This window comes from Pseudophryne corroboree, chromosome 12 (genome assembly GCF_028390025.1).
Source record: "Pseudophryne corroboree isolate aPseCor3 chromosome 12, aPseCor3.hap2, whole genome shotgun sequence".
NCBI lineage: Eukaryota > Metazoa > Chordata > Amphibia > Anura > Myobatrachidae > Pseudophryne > Pseudophryne corroboree.
The window spans coordinates 75,044,636-75,063,478 of NC_086455.1; the positions used below are offsets into that span (position 1 = coordinate 75,044,636).

The following is an 18,843-nucleotide window of genomic DNA, read 5'->3' on the forward strand; positions in this document are numbered from 1 at the left end:
CCCTAGGTCGAGTACGCCAGCACCATATCGGTGTGATCAGGTCGTATTGGTCGGCGTGGGCGAGTGAGTGGGGTACTCGGTAAACCGCCACCGTCAGCCTATTGTAGACATTTGGTTTTGCGTAAGGGTTGGCTAAATAGAGCAACACTTTCGAACTATGGGGGCCATTTGTTCAGGTAGGGGGCGATCAACCTCGGTTCGGGTTGATTCAGTGGTCCGACCAATTGGGTCGGCCAGGTATATAATGTGTGAGAAATATGGAAGTCACACAGAAACTTTATGTGATGAATGGGAGAGAATGACAGTACATGACGGGGAGAAATTCCCAAGAGTAGGTAGCTTCAGCTCAGAAGTGTTACAAAATTTAAGGAGGAGGATATGTCTCATAAAATCAACAAAGAGACGAATCCAGCATTATGATTATTTACAGTTGTGGCAACAGGAAGGTGAGATACAGAGAGGTTTGGCTCAGGCGGCGGGATCTGGCTCTAATAGAAAACTGATTGCCACGGCCCCACCGCCACCATACATATCAGGAGAGAAGTTGATTGCGGAGAAAGACGCACTAAGGTGTAACACAAAATCACTTAGTAACTGTGTAAATGTTAATGATAATGTTAACCCATTAACCCATGCAAGCATTAACCCGTGCAAGTTGTACCCTGTTTTGAACTTTCCTCAGGAGTGTGATCAAGAGGACGAATCGGCAACGATTTCAGCGCTCTCTCTAGCAGCCACCATAGCAGAGACCACAGTAGGCACAGCTCCACCCACGAGATTAGTAAAGGCCCCTAGCGGAGGGATAGGTGAGGTCGTATCAACTGGTAAGTACGGCACCATGCATTATGCTGAGACTATTTCACCACAGCCTGTAGAATCTACACAGAATGAGGTTGTTAGAATTACACCTGTTAGAATAATAGCAGTGCCAAATGGGAAAACAGACACATCAGGAGCCACTCCCATTAGGAACATTGCCATGTACACCCCATTTTCCCGAATGGAATTAAGGACCATAGTGTCTGAATTTCCTGACCCTAGAAAAGACTTAGTTGCCAGTCAAAAATACATCAGAGACTTAGGTAACACTGTAGAGCCCAACAATAAAGACTGGCAGATATTGCTGAGAGCATGTTTACCCTCAAATGTCGACGCAACTCAATTTTTAGCTGATTGCGGACTAGATCATGATGTACCTCTTACAGATGTGTACAACCAAGATAATGTGAAAAGAATAAACTTGCAGCTAAAAGAGTATTTCCCAGCAGTAGCTAAATGGAATAAGATATTCTCCATTAAACAGAAGGAGTCAGAGACAGCTGCAGAGTATTTTCACAGAGCATTATTAGAAATGGCAAAATACACAGGCATAGAGGACATTAAAACAGACACAAACCATCGGGAAGTAGCAGTATCGGTACTGATGGATGGTTTAAAAGAGTCATTGAAGACTAGGGTACAGACCACACAACCATGTTGGCGAGGTCTGTCTGTGGCTACTTTGAGAGAGGCTGCTATTGATCACGATAGAAACATCACCAGACACAGGGAACAACAAGGTGATAAATTAATGTCAGTAAGTATACAGGCTCTGACCACAAGGCAGCCTTTGTTTGTATCACCAAATCCTGTGGGTAAGTCAAGTATGGTTACTTGTTATTCTTGTCACAAACAGGGACACATGGCACGAGATTGTAGAGTAAAGAATCCACGAAACTCATACCAACCCCCTAGACAACGACACGACACACGACATTGGGATCGGGGTCCACAGAAACGGAGTTATGAGCCACATACAGGGGAAACAAAAAGATATCCCCCGAACAGAGACTGGCATGCCTCTGGTAGTTCCCAGCTAACTCCCTCACAAGTAGTTGCTGCCAGCGGGATTCAGGAAGGTCACCATACCCAATAGGGGTGTGGCCATACCTGTAATCTGCAGCCAGTAAAATTGATTGCCAACCTTGGAAGTGAACCCGAGATCGCAATTAATGTAGCTGGTAAAACTTTAAACTTTCTTGTAGACACAGGGGCGGCCAAGTCAGTGATAAATTCGACAGTGGGCATGAGAACCACTGGTAGGACAATTCCAGCCATGGGAGTAACAGGAGTAGTCCAGCACTACCCTGTTAGCAAACCAGCCGAGATTACAATAGGGCCTTTGCATACCAAGCATTCCTTTTTGCTGGCTGCATCGGCACCAACCAATCTCCTGGGAAGAGACTTACTGTGTAAAATGGGGTGCGTCATTTATTGTACTCCTGAAGGTGTATTCTTGGACATACCTGAGAATCACGCTCAGGAAGTGCGAGACATGTTAGACTCCCCATCAAAATTAATGTCACATACCATTATGACAAATAGGAATCCATCCCAAATAGAAGAGATGACATCTCAGATACCAGAGTCACTTTGGACAAAAGACGGACAAGACACTGGATTAATGGCAAACGTAGCTCCAGTAGTTGTACAAGTAAAAGATGGTAGGATAGCTCCAAAAATCCCACAGTACCCTCTGAAGCCAGAGGTGGAGTTAGGAGTTTACCCAGTAATAGAGCGCTTGCTACAACAGGGCATTCTGGTAAGAACGTCCAGCACTGCCAATAGTCCCATCTTCCCTGTTAAAAAGAGTGGGGGGAGGGGTTACAGACTAGTGCAGGATCTAAGAGGGATTAACAAAATAGTTGAGAGTCAGTTCCCCGTAGTGCCAAATCCAGCTGTCATCCTAATGCAAATCCCTCCCACTGCCAAATTTTTCACTGTTATTGACCTCTGCTCCGCTTTCTTTTCGGTACCTCTGCACCCTGACAGCCAATATTTGTTTGCATTCACATACAGAGGAGTCCAATACACGTGGACTCGATTACCCCAAGGTTTCATAGATAGTCCAAGTATATTTTCTCAGGCTTTGCATGATTGTTTACAGTCTTTCCAACCAGACAGTGGATCAGTATTGATACAGTATGTGGACGATTTACTACTGTGTTCAGATTCACTGGAAGCATCTCTGAAAGATACGAAACAGCTCCTGTTTCATCTTTCAGACACAGGACACAAGGTGTCCAAAGACAAGTTACAATTATGCCAAACTAAGGTAAAATATTTGGGACACTGTCTAACACAAGGACTGAGACACCTGACCGCTGATAGAATCCAAGCAATTAGAGACATGACTCAGCCACAAACCCAGCAACAGATCAGAACGTTTTTAGGAATGTGTGGGTATTGCCGTAATTGGATCCCAGGGTTTTCCATTTTGGCGCTACCTTTGCAGGAAATGGTCTCCTCAAACAAACCTGATAGGATTTCGCATACAGACGAGTCCGAAACAGCATTTGAGAGACTCAAACAGTGCCTAACGCAGGCACCAGCACTAGGTATGCCAGACTATGGGAAACCCTTTGAACTATACGGAACAGAAAGTGCTGGTTGCGCGGCAGGTGTACTAACCCAAAAACACGGTGATGCCAGCAGGCCAGTTGCATACTACAGCGCTCAGCTAGACACGGTAGCGCGATCCCTCCCCACATGCTTGCGAAGCGTTGCTGCGATAGCATTGCTAGTGACAAAAAGCGAAGATGTCGTGCTAGGCCACAACCTCACAATCCATACGCCACATGCAGTATCAGCCTTATTGAATTCTGCCCAAACCAGACACGTCTCATCAGCGAGGTTTACAAGATGGGAATTGGCACTAATGGCCCCCGTAAACATCACCATAAGGAGATGCAGTGCATTAAATCCTGCAACGTATCTCCCAGGTGTGCCTGGTCAGGCACAAAGGGTGGAAGGTGAGAGTGATGGGGAAGGAGGATTTAATACAAAGGAAGATACACATGATTGTATGGAATATTTGACCCAAAATTTTACCGCAAGGCCTGACATCAGTGACAACCCACTGGAAGATGCAGAACTCACGTTCTACACGGACGGTAGTTGTCATAGACAGTCAGACTCGGGAGACTTGTGTACTGGATACGCAGTCGTAGATGACCAAGACACCATAGAAGCGGAACCGCTAGGACCACCTCACTCAGCCCAGGTTGCTGAACTGGTCGCCCTAACCAGAGCATGTGAATTGGCTAAGGGTAAGTCAGCCAATATCTACACCGATTCTAGATACGCATTCGGGGTAGTCCATGATTTCGGAGCCCTATGGCGCCTCAGAAATTTCATGACGGCAGCTGGTACACCGGTAGCGCATGCAACTCACATAAAAAGGCTTCTAACAGCGATACAGGAACCCGACAGAGTGGCTGTTATCAAATGTAAAGCACACACATATAGCCAAGACCCGGTATCACTTGGTAACAGCCGAGCAGACGAAGCTGCTAAGTTAGCAGCTGCTACCCCCATACAGACAGACACCACACAATTGATGGTATTTAATACCATTAACACACAGAAGTTGTGTGAAATGCAAAATTTGTGTTCCACACAGGAAAAGGCAGTCTGGAAGGCAAAGGGATGTGGCCAGGAGTCCTCAGGACTCTGGACGGATGGACATGGTAAACCAGTGGCCCCCAGAGCATATCTTCCATGTCTAGCTGAAGCAGCTCACGGGCTGACTCATCTAGGCAAGGAAGGGATGTGCAAATTGATGAGAGCATATTGGTGCGCCCCAGGATTCTCCTCTCATGCGAGTAAAAGAGCAATGTCATGCCTTACTTGTTTGAGAAAGAATATTGGAAAGGCAATACCTACAGAACCATCCCATATCCCACCTGCCGGCGGCCCTTTCCAGGTAATACAAATTGACTTTATACAATTACCCCCTTGTCGGAATTTGAAATATGTACTTGTTTGTATAGATGTTTTCTCAAATTGGGTCGAAGCATTTCCTGCGGCTACAAATACCGCTATGTTTACTGCTAAGAAAATTGTGCAGGAATTTGTATGTAGATATGGTATCCCTAGAATAATCGAAAGTGATAGGGGTACCCATTTTACAGGTGATGTCTTTCAAGGAATGTGTAAGTTGATGGGAATTGATAGCAAGCTGCACACTCCGTACCGTCCACAGGCGAGTGCGAAGGTCGAAAGAGTGAACAGCACTATTAAAAATAAATTGAGTAAAGTGATGGCAGAGACAGGATTGACATGGCCAGAAGCTTTACCCATTGTATTGTACAGTATCAGAACCACTCCCAGGTCCCCTCTTAATCTGTCTCCCTTTGAAATCTTGTTTGGTCGACAACCGCATGCCATGATTAACCCTCAGGATGATTTGAAATGTAACAATGAAGTAACTGTAAAGTACTTGATTAACATGAGTAAACAGTTAAGGAATCAAAATGATAATCTGAAGTTGGTGATTCCTGATCTACCTGATAGTAATTGTCATGACATTGAACCTGGGGATTATGTAATGATACGGAATTTTCTACGCTCAGGTTGCCTTATTGACAGATGGGAAGGACCATACCAGGTCTTATTGACTAGCACTACAGCATTGAAGGTTGCTGAGAGAGAGACTTGGGTCCATTCATCCCACTGCAAGAAGGTTGCTGATCCAGAGAAGTCCCGTGATAAGGAACAGACGGTAGAGGTTGTATCACTGGAGTGTCTGTTCCAGGAGGACTGAGGCGGCACCTGAGCCTTGAAGACTGAGAGCTGTTGTCGACTCCCCACTCCCTTTTATTGTTTTTCTCCACTTCCCATCCCCTCTCCCTCAAATTTCTTTTTCCTCCTTCTCATTCTTCTCCGTTTCCTCCTATAAGATGGACTTGCCCCAAGAGACCGTGGTCCGGATTTTCCTGTTAACCATGATGTTGACCAGAGCAGTCTGTTCCGGCGAGAGTACCATGGAGGTCGATAGAGGTTCTGGAATGGGTTCTGATGATAAAGATGGAGGCGTAGTTTTCCAAGATCAACCTAACCAACAAGCAAAGGCGAGTATCAGAAAACGATCCGATAGCATTGACCATAGAAGGAATTGTGACGGATTGTTAGCTGAGGAAAACTGTATCTGTAGGCTCTGTAACAATGTCATTGAAGATGGGTGCATTAAGAAATGCCAATCCAGTTTTAATATCCATATGGACCGGCATCCATTGAGTGACTATCACTCCTTAGTGGGTAATGTGTTAAACAAAACAGATTGTTGGGTATGCTCTCAAGTACCTCAAGGTCATAGCAAATCAGGGCTAGTACCATTTCCTTTAACGATAGGGGAGATACTTGAGTTAAATGGTGGGAGACCGGTGGACAGGAGGTTTAATATCTCCAGCCCTCCTAGTTTGAAGCTCCACCAATACCATGTGGATAGGTCCCTATTATGTTTCAACATCTCCAATCCCAGAAAGCCGGGAAATTGGGAAGTGTCATGGAGTAACCACACCATGACCTTTTCGCATAGAGCAGATAGAATGCCCACAGATACAGAGCTTGTACGCCACATAGCCAGTAGAGGAAAATCTTTCCGGTATAGGTACACCTTAGGAAATAGGATTACGAGAGTTGGAGAAGTATCACCAGGATACTGTGCACATATCGTACAACCTGATACGTGTATTAAGCAGATGGAAGAATTAGGGTTAGGAGATTTCACCTGGAAGGTGTGTAATATGGTTATGTCCTTCTCCGTCCCATATGTTCTCCCCGATGATGCATATTTCATATGCGGGAGAAAGGCGTACAAGTGGCTTACCCCAAACTCTGAAGGATTGTGTTATATTGGAAAAGTATTGCCTGAAGTAATGACTGTAACACATGACAAAATGAAAGACATACATCGTGGTGCCCAAGCTCCTTATACTCACACCCACTACGAGCACGTTGTTAAAAGGCACCTGATAGAGAAGACAGAGCATCCGGCCTCTGATCTGATAAGTGAATCCACCGGGATTCAATTCTTAATCGCGTTAGATTTCACCCGCACCGCTAGAGGAGTGCTAAATTATAAATACATATCGGCGCTCGCAAATTTGTTAGATAATATCACTGAAATGTATGATGACACGTTTAGATATACTGGAAGGGAACTTCAAGCTTATAAAACAGAACTGGTGCAGCATAGAATGGTTCTCAATTACCTCACAGCAGTGACAGGCGGATATTGTGTTACATTGGCAACACAGTACGGCGTGAAGTGTTGCACGTATATCACGAATAGCACCGAGGATCCGGTCGAGGTCATAGACCAAAAGATGGACGATATTCTCCAATTGAAGTGGGAATTTCGCCGAAAACACAATCTCACTCTTGCTGCTGTAGGTAATGAGCTGACTGGTTGGGTGTCATGGTTGAACCCGCGAAATTGGTTCTCCGGTTTGGGAGACTGGGCTCAAGGAGTCATAATGGATGTTGGGAAGTTTCTCCTATGTATCTTAGGTGTTGTCATATCAATTGGTTTGATATTTAGATGCGGTCAGGCTTTAATGAAGTGCAAACATCGTACCAGGGTAATGAGTTTGAGGAGTGAGGAAACTGTAATTAACCTGGATTTGATTTATGACCCAATGATAGAAATAATGATGTAATGAAAATGCGATTTCTACGGTCCGTTTCTTTCACCTGTTTTTCTGGTTTTTCTCCAAGATAAAAAGACCCACTTGGACGAGGAAGTTGACGAGACGCTATACAGACAACGGATAGACCAAAGAAGAAGTTTTGACCACTTGAGATACGGACATTTGATGAACTTTGCCATGGATCCCCAGTTTCCCTAGAATTCTTAAACTTACGCTAGCCCAACATTTTTTGTAAATCTAATGGCATTGACAAAGCTTTTTGCTCACACCTAATGGGCAACACAGCGCAAAGAAGACGACTTTCAACTGATACCGAACAAAACTTCAACCGACAGATGTACATTAACCTGACATAGAATACTACTGCATTTTCCATAAGTGTTCTTTATCTTCATTTCTACAACCCTCAGGTAATGACACACATAGTATAGGGAATACAGGCACAGATATCAGCAATCACATATTCCCCCATTCATGTATCATCAACTAAAATGTGCTCCCCATTTTGTTCAAAACCCGAAAAGAGCTCGGTAAAGTTTGACAGCCCATCCACAGACCCGTACCACGGGATAAGAAGGAATTCAAATGTATACTTCGCAATACCTCGAAGCTTGATTTACAACACGTACGGCACGATGATACATGACCCCCCAAACATGGACTCATACACACATGCTTCTGCTATCTCACTAGGTCATACCCTCTTCCCACCTACTCCTCTCTCCTCCCTTACCCAACCATGGAAATGAATTAACCCCTGACATATATTTTTCTCCTTTTGAAATGTTTTAGAAGGTGGCAGTTATTATTGACTGCCAAAGGGTGGACTGTCAAAGTCAGAAAAATATCTCTATGCACACTACCATATTTGCACCTCACACAGGTCCGTGCTGCGCATGCGTACGCTCTCCCGTACGTGCGCATACTCACAGTCGCGGGCACCCGCAGGCGCATGGTATGCGTATTTACGGTAGAGTTTATGCGATCGTAGCGTGCGACTCAATCATTACATATTTTCACTAATAATGTATTTTGTAGATCATGGTCCCTTTGATAGATTCTGAAAGTTTGGTTAATATAGAATGTTCATGAACAGAGAAATCCCTCTTTGTTTGATACGAAGGGTCAGACAGGAATAATACAGTCGTGTTTAGTATCCATCGGAAGAATATTTAATTAGAAATATTCCGGTGTTGGTTTGAAGCAGATCAATCGCTCGTGCGAATAGTTATGGACATAAGAAGTTTATGAACATTTACTTTATTTGCACTTTATTACCCATGCGGCGGGAAACCCAGTTTCCCTCCCACCTGAGCTGTTGGAAATAGTCACAGCCCACCTGTATGAATCAACCTATGACCTTTTGTTATAATGCGAAGCCGAATTCCTGTGTCCAATGAACAATAAGATTGTAGGGACCATTGAATTGTATTGTGTGTGGGGCATAAATAGGCAGGCCGACCGTATCCAGTTCACTCTCTTCAACGGTTCTCATTGCTGATAATCGGGAGCTGGATATCGAGGCGCATGCGATCGTTTCCCCTTGTGCGTAAGTTTTCTCCGTAATCATATTGTCTTACTGTGAGCCATCTCTCTCTCTCTCTCTCTATCTCTCTCGTATTTTCCTTTAATTGTATTGTATTGTATTTCCTGTGTAGTTATCTGGTTAGTTGGTTTATGTTATATTGTAGTGTATCATTTGTACTGTGATTCCTTTTGCAAGTATAATAGTTATAATACATATAATAGGTTTTGGACCCTAAGCCCAGGTATCTGTGTATTCTTTATAGGGTTAAGTATTCTCTGAGCGTCGGTGACGCTCAAGCAGCTTTGTAGTTAATCAGGTTACACCAGGTTGCACTTACACTCTGTCTCTACACTACGGTATACTGTGTATCTCATTGTTAAAGGTATAGATATAAAGGTTTTAACGTTGTAAGCGTCTGCACCGCTGGTGATCTCCTCGTGGTCCCGAGCGTACGCTACGCTATAGCGAATCATTACGTTAGTCGGCAGCCAATAGCGTGCCTGCCTGTGATCACTGGGCCGTAAGCGAACGTGACGCTTGAGCGTCTCGACTACGGTTGAGCGATCGCTACACAACTTGCGTACCCTTACGGTACTTCTTACGTAGATAGCGTACAGTGTTCTTAGACCTCTTAAAGTGTTTTATATACGATAAATATTTAGCTTTATCAATAGAAATAAACTTCCTCGATCTTACTATATATATCAAGGAAGGATGTATTCTAACCAAATCCTTTTTCAAACCCACGGATACCAACTCCTATATTCCTGTAGAAAGTAACCACCATCCCCAGTGGATTAAAAATATACCTAGGGGTCAATTTAGGCGTATGAGAAGGAACTGCACAGAAATAGAGACGTACAAGGAGCAGGCTAACGACATAAAAAATAAATTTCTAGAAAAGGGGTATCAGAAAGAGTCCATGAATACACAGATTGATCAATTGGCAGCCTTGGATAGGGAGGATACCCTTAGACCCAAAATAGGTGGAGACACAGAGGATATCATGTTACCCTTTATCACCACGTTTAACAGTCAATATAAGGATATGGAAAAAATTGTCAGAAAACACTGGCATCTATTGGCACGAGACCCCATATTGAAATCGTTAATACCTAAACACCCGAAATTTATATACCGAAGAGCCCCAAATTTGAAGCAGAAAATTGTAAAAAGTGCCATCCCCCCAAAAAAATCCAACAGAATTAAGACAAAGGGATTTCATAGGTGTGGTTTATGTAAAATGTGCCAAACCCACAAAACACAGGCCTCCAAGATTTTACAATATCAATCTACAACAACAAGAAAAACTTATGATCTTAAGGAGTTCATCACATGTAACACAAAAAATTGTGTATACTTAATGGAATGCAAATGTGGTATGCAGTACATTGGACGCACATCTAGATCACTTAAAATAAGATGGGCTGAACATGTTAGGAATATTGAAAAGGGTCTCATTACACATTCAGTTTCTAATCATTTTAAAGAAAGTCATCAGAGTAAATGTGAAGGTCTCACTAATGTTATAGGTATCAAAATTGTGCAAAATCAATGGAGAAGAAATAATGGGGAAGAAATGCTAGCACAAACTGAGATGAAACTTATTTATGAAATGGGAACCCTCAACCCTAAAGGGTTAAACCTGGACTTTGAATTGAAATGGTTTCTATAAGAGTGCCGTTTTTTTATTAGTATGTGTTTTTTTATGAGTATGTGTTTTTGCATTTTGGTTATCAGTATTTTGTTAGGTTGGGAGCGCCCTGTGAGAATCAGTAAGTAATACACAGACCGGACATTACGGAAGTATGAGAGTGGTGCATTACACTCAGGTGGCACGCAAGCCCTCTGTGCGTTCCACGTAGTGATGACGCTGGAACGAGGGGGAAGATGTAAGACACGGAGGTCCGGAGCGCTATGCGCGACATATCCGGTCACGTGACTACTGTAACAGGAAGTAGCGTGCGTTCCACTTACCATGGAACGCACGCGATCGAAAAGAACATTTAAAGGCTTGTATAAAACCTCCCAGCTGTATATTAGAGGTCATTAATTTAATTGGAGCATAAGAATAACAGGACAGTTAAAATAGGAAAACGTCCAAAACTTTAAAACACTTTTTTAGCCTGCTGTCAGTCCCTCCAATCAGATCACAGAGTGGGGTTTATATAGTCCCCAGTACAAATACACCACACACCTTGACAAAGGCCCTCTTAAGGGCAGAAACGCGTTGGTGATTAGTTGGAGGGACCCACAGGAGCCAGAAGGAAGCGATTGACTGTTGCTGCAGAATCCCGGGGAACAGCATTTAAAAGCGCTTTTGGGTGGACATTTTCTTGACACCCCAGCATTTCTGGTACGTGGGCTCACCAATTTGTGGTGGATCTTAGTGTTTGATTATGAATTTTATTCTATTAACTCGCACATCCAGGTTGTGCTTTTAAATGTACATGTCTTGTGCTGCACTTTAAATAAATTATTCTTGCACATTGAAAAAACAATACTTCACTATATATCGTCATTTCCTCCTAATTTTGGGTATCTCACTCCCATGTGGAGTGGTGAAGTGGTGGAGTAATTGGAAGGTGACGAGCCGTGTACCACCGTAGATCAAAGAAAGTGACACAATAAACGCATACGGGTGGGCGCTACTGACATCCCACGAACTCCGGTACGTAGGCTCGCCATTTTATGGTGGATTCCAGTTCCTGACCCCTTTTTTCTTTTCACTTATTAACCCTGTGTGATTGGATGTATCACCTCATGTGAAGGGACTTTAGTCATACTGTACTTCACTATATATTGCTCTCTTTCTATTTTGGGAACACCATTGAAATTGGAGCGGGGAACTATTGCGGAATAGAGAGCTCTTCAATAGACACGAACATTTTCTGTTTGGACTGAGGACATTACCCTTAGTGACCCAGGGAGCGCACCCCAACAAAACCTTAGAACATTAACTGAACTCTCTTGGGACAGTGGTGACCATCCCGGTTGGAGGACTGCAGCACCTTTGATTTGAAGCGCCATCTGTACATTTTTTGTCTTCGGCCACAAAAATAAATCTGCAGCCCGATTTTGAATATTATGCATGCTCCTCATTTGGTACCCTCTACAACCCAAGGCATTGCAGAATACCCCAGATAGGATAAGAGAGGAGCTTGTTGTAATACCTTCAAGATTATAAGTACCAAGGAACTGAAGGAGGACAGAATCGCTGTCTTATATGCATCACAACCTGTAGAATAGTAAGCTACATAAAGAGCGCTAGCCTCTTGTGAATACTTTAATGAACACTGTATCAATCTATTATCCAAGCTATCCTGTATGAAGAGTATGAGAAGAGCCACTGAAAAAAAATTGCTGAGGACTTCCTACTCTAACACCAAGAAGCATAACTATTCCAGAGCCAGATGAATCAGGTTTATTGAAGAATACCTATTTCTTAATAATGGCTTCAACTGATACCACTCCAAAGCAACTGTGATTACAACAGTGGCCTCCTCTAAACAGACTCTGAATGGCAGTTAAGAAAACAAGTGTGAGGGGGAAGGTTTAAGTGCACAAGTCCATCATACTTTCAAGAAGAGAGGCCATGGCAATTGGGTAAGATAGTTCACTATACACTGCAGTTGATGAAGAAGCAACTATTGGGGATAAGGCCTGCTAATTAAACTCAAATGGCAATATGCCCAAGGTATAAGATTACATGTGCAGCTATAAATCCTAGTTGGATGCCTTCATCTGATGGCCAGCTTAAAGCATAGCTGCAAATAAGAGTGGTGGAACGCGTCTTGCTTTCCACATAGAGACCACAGCGCTAGGCCGACAGGAGAGACCATCGGCCAAGAATAATTCCTCTTCTTAGAACATATAACTTAAGAATACTTTTCCCCCCACAATTATTAACACAACACTCAGCCCTGTATCACACTAAACACATACTGTAGCTCAGACACTTCAGAGCTGCTCCTCCCGCAGCCAACATCTGCATACACAGTTGATCTTTAAAGAATACTTTTCACTTAAAAGTTTACCACCACACATATATAGCTATATACAAACCAATTGCCTCAAAGCAAAAACAGACTGCAAAAAAGAGCTTAAACTTATACAAAACAGCTCCTCTCATGTAAGAGTATATCAGATTAAACAGGCTTTACATGCATACCAGACAACGCAAATAGCTTATCCCCACCGTACAGCATAGCACGGACACCAGCTATAATCGTTACAAAAGAGCGGAAATATAACAAACAGATTGCGTACAAAAGAAAAAAAAGTTATAAAGAGCTGGAACCTATTAAAGAGCCTAAGTGTCACACAGAACACAACAAAGACTGCACTTGATAGGACAAATGATATAACTTTTTCCAGCACACTGCCTACAGAACTACCAGGACCAGTTTACTAGCAATCATAAGTACGGTTTGCTATACCTTTACCATACTTACCAACTGATGAACAATGACAAACACAACTGCATTTTTGCACCACAGATACACCCCTATGTTCTATAAAATGTATTTGTGCTACGTTTAAAAGGAAAATGACTTACCAACGTAAGGACAACAGCTGTATAGAAGTTGCTGATCCACCAAAGGCACACAATCCTACAGTAAGAGAAACATAAGGTACAGTAAGTGTTTCTCTCGCTCCTCAAATATTGGTTAGAATTAGGAGATTCAATGGCATTCAGCAATGATTCTTGCTGATTAATAGTGTATCCATGGCTGAATCATCGTAGAGATGTGTCCTGCTACGTCTTTGCCTAATACGCCATGTAGTTGGCCTTGCTATTAGCACCTTGCAGTGCCGCTGCCTGTAACAGAACACTGTAACGTACTGAGGCACTGAAAAAGACGAAGATTGTAATACAACTTTCTGTTCACCAGATGTCACTTTTCCTAAACTGCACAGTGCATGCGGCAAGCCTCTGTAGTGCCACTTGCCTACTAGCTGATGGAACCTGTCATTCATTACACTACTGCAGTTGACTGTGTAATAAAGAATGCAGTGTATGTGGTCTTTGTTTACCAACAATACGCTAAACCGCTCTGGACGTTGTATTCAACCCTTTACCGCACCGTCCATAAACTGTTGTTACCTGATGTAAAGAATCCTAGTGTAAAAAAACGCACAGGAAGTTTTTCAGAAAGACACTTCATTTCAGTAGTTAGTAAACGAAGGACGCACACACCAAATGACTGAATTCTTTACTACACAGTCAACTGCAGCTCTGCATTCATGACAAAGCGCTGTTCAGTATTAGTGTAAAGTGTACTGTACTGTAGCATACTGTAGAAATGAAACTTGGGAGCAGGTGCCGAGTATAATGACTGCATCTACAGTACTTCTTAATCGGGCCCTTAGATCGGACTATGGTCTTTGTTTTCAACAGAGGAGCACTACACAATATAATCTTCCAACTGTCTGACAGTAGCCTAACTTAAGCTTAAAAAGCCAAACCACACAATATGTGACTTCCTGCATACCTTCATTACCCTCCATAGATCGGGGCACCATGCATTGTTATTAGGCAACACCTAGAAGCTGTACTTTGAAAATGTACAAAACACTGGCATTGTCATATCATGCAATGTGAAAGCAAGTGTCTCTAAAGTGACAGTTGCAACCCAAGAGGAATGGATCCCTATAATTTTATTAACCATTCATCATTCTGTTGTTCAATATTGATTTGTACAATTATCTCATCTTCGTTTAATACAGGTAATGCATTTAACATGTAGCTGACAGTAATTACATTAACTGTACATAAATTTAGAGAGGCATTTCACAGAGGACAAATTATTTTCTTCATTCAGTGAAAAAGGGGATTTTGACACTCCTAGCTCACTGGGGAACACTACATTAAAATGAGGTATAGGAGTGAGTTGCAAGAAGCTTTGGCACTTAAAATTTACTGGCAAACAGTCCAAGCTCCTCCCCCTCTATATCCCATTGTTTCTCTGCAGGGGCACACTTGGGGAAAGGGGGGTCCCAGAAACCCTCCCACCAGTGAGGAAATCCATGCTCCTGATGCTCTGCCTAACCTCGTCCAATGTCAAGAGCACAGACCAAACACCCCCTCCCTGGCCAATGCCTAAGTGAATCGGCACACTTTAATTGTACTGAACTGTTTTCTGGTCACTGCATCCAGCAGTGGCAGGAGAGTGTTATTTCATGATGCACCTGCTGAAGCACTGAGCAGCAGGAGTCTCCACACAGCTGAGAAGACAGGTAGACAGAGCAGGAACGGAGTAAACTGCCTGGTATGATTGTCCTCCCCTGATTTCAATAAAGTTATTTTAGGTACTATTTTCCATGCGTATCTCTGTCCATACTTTGTATGTATGTATTACTATTAACAGTTTTGGCCAGTAAGGGAACCTTTCCAGAGTCAATAATTGATCCCATTAAATAAATGTAAAGCTTGGACTAGAATAAAAACAAACCCTATTAAAGTTTATTCTCTCTCAGAGGTAGCATCCAGCTGATCTAGTACAAGGAAACTAATACAACATATTTCACAGTACAATCACTTATGAAAATACAGACTTACTAGTGCCTGTGTTGCTACCATTGCGCTGGACGAAAGCTCATCCAGAGCAGCTTCGTTGTTGAAAAACATATCTTCTGGGACTGTCGGAACCTTAGAACATAATCATTATCAATATTAGCTGTTGGAATTAGATTTATAGACGTAATATTGAGCAGCAAGAAATAAAGGTACCTGGAAAAGCCAGCCCAGAACGCTAAGCAGCAACAGCTTGTTTAAGAAACCCATCTCTTTTTCCTCAGTCAGCACCAGCTTATACCTAGGAACATAAATGACAACGAAAACCAATGATTCTCCTGTGTCTGATGTTACAAACGCGGAGCCAAAACAAAGTACAACACATATGCAGTAAGTGTAACGCTTAAGGCCACAGTCCCATGTATCAGTCTACATAGGTACAATTAGGATTTATGACCTGGTTTACAAGTCGCGCTCATGACATGCTGACTGTGTGTCTGGTGCTAGCAAAGAACAACGTGACCATGAGATCACCCATTGCTACGCTTACAGTTACTATGTCTTTCACTGTAGCGCAAACTAAAGTAAAAAAAAATTCAACAGTAACACTTCAAAGCAAATTTACCACTTTCCTTTTAAAATGAATAGCAATAGTGAAAATCTCATTGTTCTCATCACCTGTAGAGGTACAGTAAAAGGCAGAAAACCTTTCTGTAATAATCGAGATAGGGGGCAACACAATCCACCAACGATAGATACTCTACAGCCCATGGTACAGTTAGAATTGTGCGATGGTCTTGTATGGATCGTCTGAGCAACAGCAACACGTCTAATGAGGGGAGAGTCTAAAAAGACATGAAATCATCAAGGAGTAACTCAAAGTGACACAAACAGAGAAACAAAAGAAAAATAGTGATACAGAAGAGGCGAGAGAAAGAGAAGTAGTAGAGAGAGAGAGAGAGAGAGAGAGAGAGAGAGAGAGAGAGAGAGAGAGAGAGAACCAGAAAGAAAGACAGACAGACAAAGAAAGAAAGAAAAAGAGAAAAAAGAAAACAAAGAAAAAATAAAAATGAGAAAAAGAGAAAATGAAAGAAAGAAAGAAAAAGACAGAGAGAGAAAGAAAGAAAGAAAGAAAGAGAAAGAAAGAAACAAAGAAAGAAAGAGAGAGAAAGAGAGAGAGAGAGAGAGAGAAAGAAAAAGAAAGAAAGAAAAGAAAGAGGACAATGAAATCAAAAGAGAAGGAGATATTTTTTTCTAATTTGAGAATATTATAAACATTTTACCTGATTCCGTAAGGCAACTGCAGATTCCTGTAACTCACTACTGAGAGATTCTGTAGTTCTGTATGGCAAGAACGTCACAAACCCCAAAAACTTTGCCAGGAGCCTGACAGTCAACAGAATTGACGCAAAGCGGATTTTTTCATCCTGAAACAAGTTTTGGGGCATTAGACAACTTCAACAAATTGAAAGTTATCGGAACCCAATAAGAACTTGCTGTGTACATGGTTGTATAGGATTGGTTCATTTGAACGTATTAAACAAGCAGCATTGCAGATTTCACTTAAAATAACACCAATCTACAGTGACAAAATAGGATTTATGGTCTTACCTGGTTAAATCCTTTTGAGTCCATAGGGGGCACAGGAGCAGTACGCTGGGTATAGGCTGGAGATGGGAGACTCTGAGCATCAAACGTTAAGAACTTTTACCCAGCAGCCCTCACTCTCCCCTCTCTACTATACCCCGACCCAAGCCAGTTAGATAATTAGTCTGTGATTGATTGACCAATGAGAGATCGATATCAACATCTCATACCATTTAAAAAGGGGTTTAGAACAGTTACATTATACCTTTGATAAAGCAGCCTGGAGCTGCGAAACGCGTCAGTGTTTACTGAGACTGCAAACAGATACTTGTCCAACTTGCAAGGAGCGCTTTGGAGTTGATGGACATTTCACTTTCGGTTATCATAAAGAGCTATATTTCCATCTTCTGCGGACTGTAAGTTTTATAATCAGTACCTGGAGTCCTGTTGCTAACGTGGAGCCATCGCTACAGAACCGCAAAGCTGCGATCATACGGAGTATACCAGCAGCATACTTGGGACCCTAAATAATAGTGCATGGAATCCTAATATCACCAAGGAGCCACTGCCATAGGACCCAACGTCTGGAACTCAACAGCTGGTAATAGCCCTTGATATTGAACTCTTTAGAAAGAAGCCGAAATATATTGTGATAGATCCATCACCAGTGCATGGGACATTGATACACTATTGATTATTCAGTCTCTAAAAAGTTTTTTAAAAGATACCCCCATATGTGCTATTTGTTATTTTACAATTCATATGTCATTGTTTAATACTAGCTATATAAAAATAGCTTGTTTTATTATTAGCGCTGTTTATCTTTTTTCTTTTATATTCAAATCAGTAGGGAGACTGACCATCTCCCAATATACAGCAGCTGGTGAAATAGCCACTCCAAGCGCTTAAGAATATACATTTGTATATATTCCTTTTTACGCCGTTAAACGAAACCTGTGTAAGCCTGAACAAAGAAAAGGACCCTGTTGAAGTAGACAAGGCTCCTCTGCTGATAACAGGTGCAGGGTGGATTTTCAAGTCATGCACGGCCAAACTGGAGTCACCGGGAAGACTAGCGCGCATTCTCCCCTTATGTGTTGCAGAAAGTGAGGTAGAAACAGAAAAGGAGGAAAGATAGACTAACCAGAAACTCCAAGGAGCCGTGAGGAAATCCTCGGCTACTGCCGCCAGAGCTCACATCCGAGAGTAGTAAAGGGATGAAGAGTCAGTCGGAATGCCCTGAGGTCGATCCGAGTTCTCCGCCAACAGCGGACCTACTGACAAAACTCCGGGGAATGTCCACTCACCCGGGTGCCTGACCTGGCGGCTTGACCTGGAATGAAGATTGTCGTCCTCTGCTCAGAGGAGAATGTAGGCGACTTCCCTCAGCGCCACAACTTGGCTGAAGGAAGAGAGGGGGAACTGGTCCTGAGGAAGGAAAAATCCTCTGACGGACCAAGATGAGAACCATCCCTAAACACAGAAAAAGCAGTTCGAGGAACATAAATGGGACCAGTGTCGAATCAGAAGATCCTGGATCCTCCGGATATTCAGAAGCAACCTAATCTGCAGAGTGGGTTTCCAGCAGCAGATCGTCCAGTTAGGGAGAAAACGTCACTCCCTGCCTCTGAAGTAGGGCCATCCTCTGACCTTCATGAAAACGTTGGGAGCGGAAGAAAGACCGAACGGAAAGGTCTGACAGTGGAAATGAGTATCCTGTACCACGAATTGGAGAAAAG

At 42.7% G+C, this 18,843-nt stretch overlaps 1 protein-coding gene across 2 annotated transcripts in view; it reads right to left on the reverse strand.

Annotated features, from left to right (window-relative positions):
• CDAN1 (codanin 1) overlaps positions 1 to 18,843 on the reverse strand; it is a 390,144-nt gene that overhangs the window by 150,144 nt on the left and 221,157 nt on the right. For both annotated transcript variants that reach the window (XM_063947654.1, XM_063947653.1), the window contains exons 13-17: positions 16,801 to 16,944; positions 16,196 to 16,362; positions 15,734 to 15,818; positions 15,563 to 15,652; positions 13,559 to 13,613 (exon numbers count right to left, since the gene is read on the reverse strand). In XM_063947654.1, the coding sequence (XP_063803724.1) occupies positions 13,559 to 13,613; positions 15,563 to 15,652; positions 15,734 to 15,818; positions 16,196 to 16,362; positions 16,801 to 16,944 (541 nt within the window). The remainder of the gene's footprint in view (positions 1 to 13,558; positions 13,614 to 15,562; positions 15,653 to 15,733; positions 15,819 to 16,195; positions 16,363 to 16,800; positions 16,945 to 18,843) is intronic.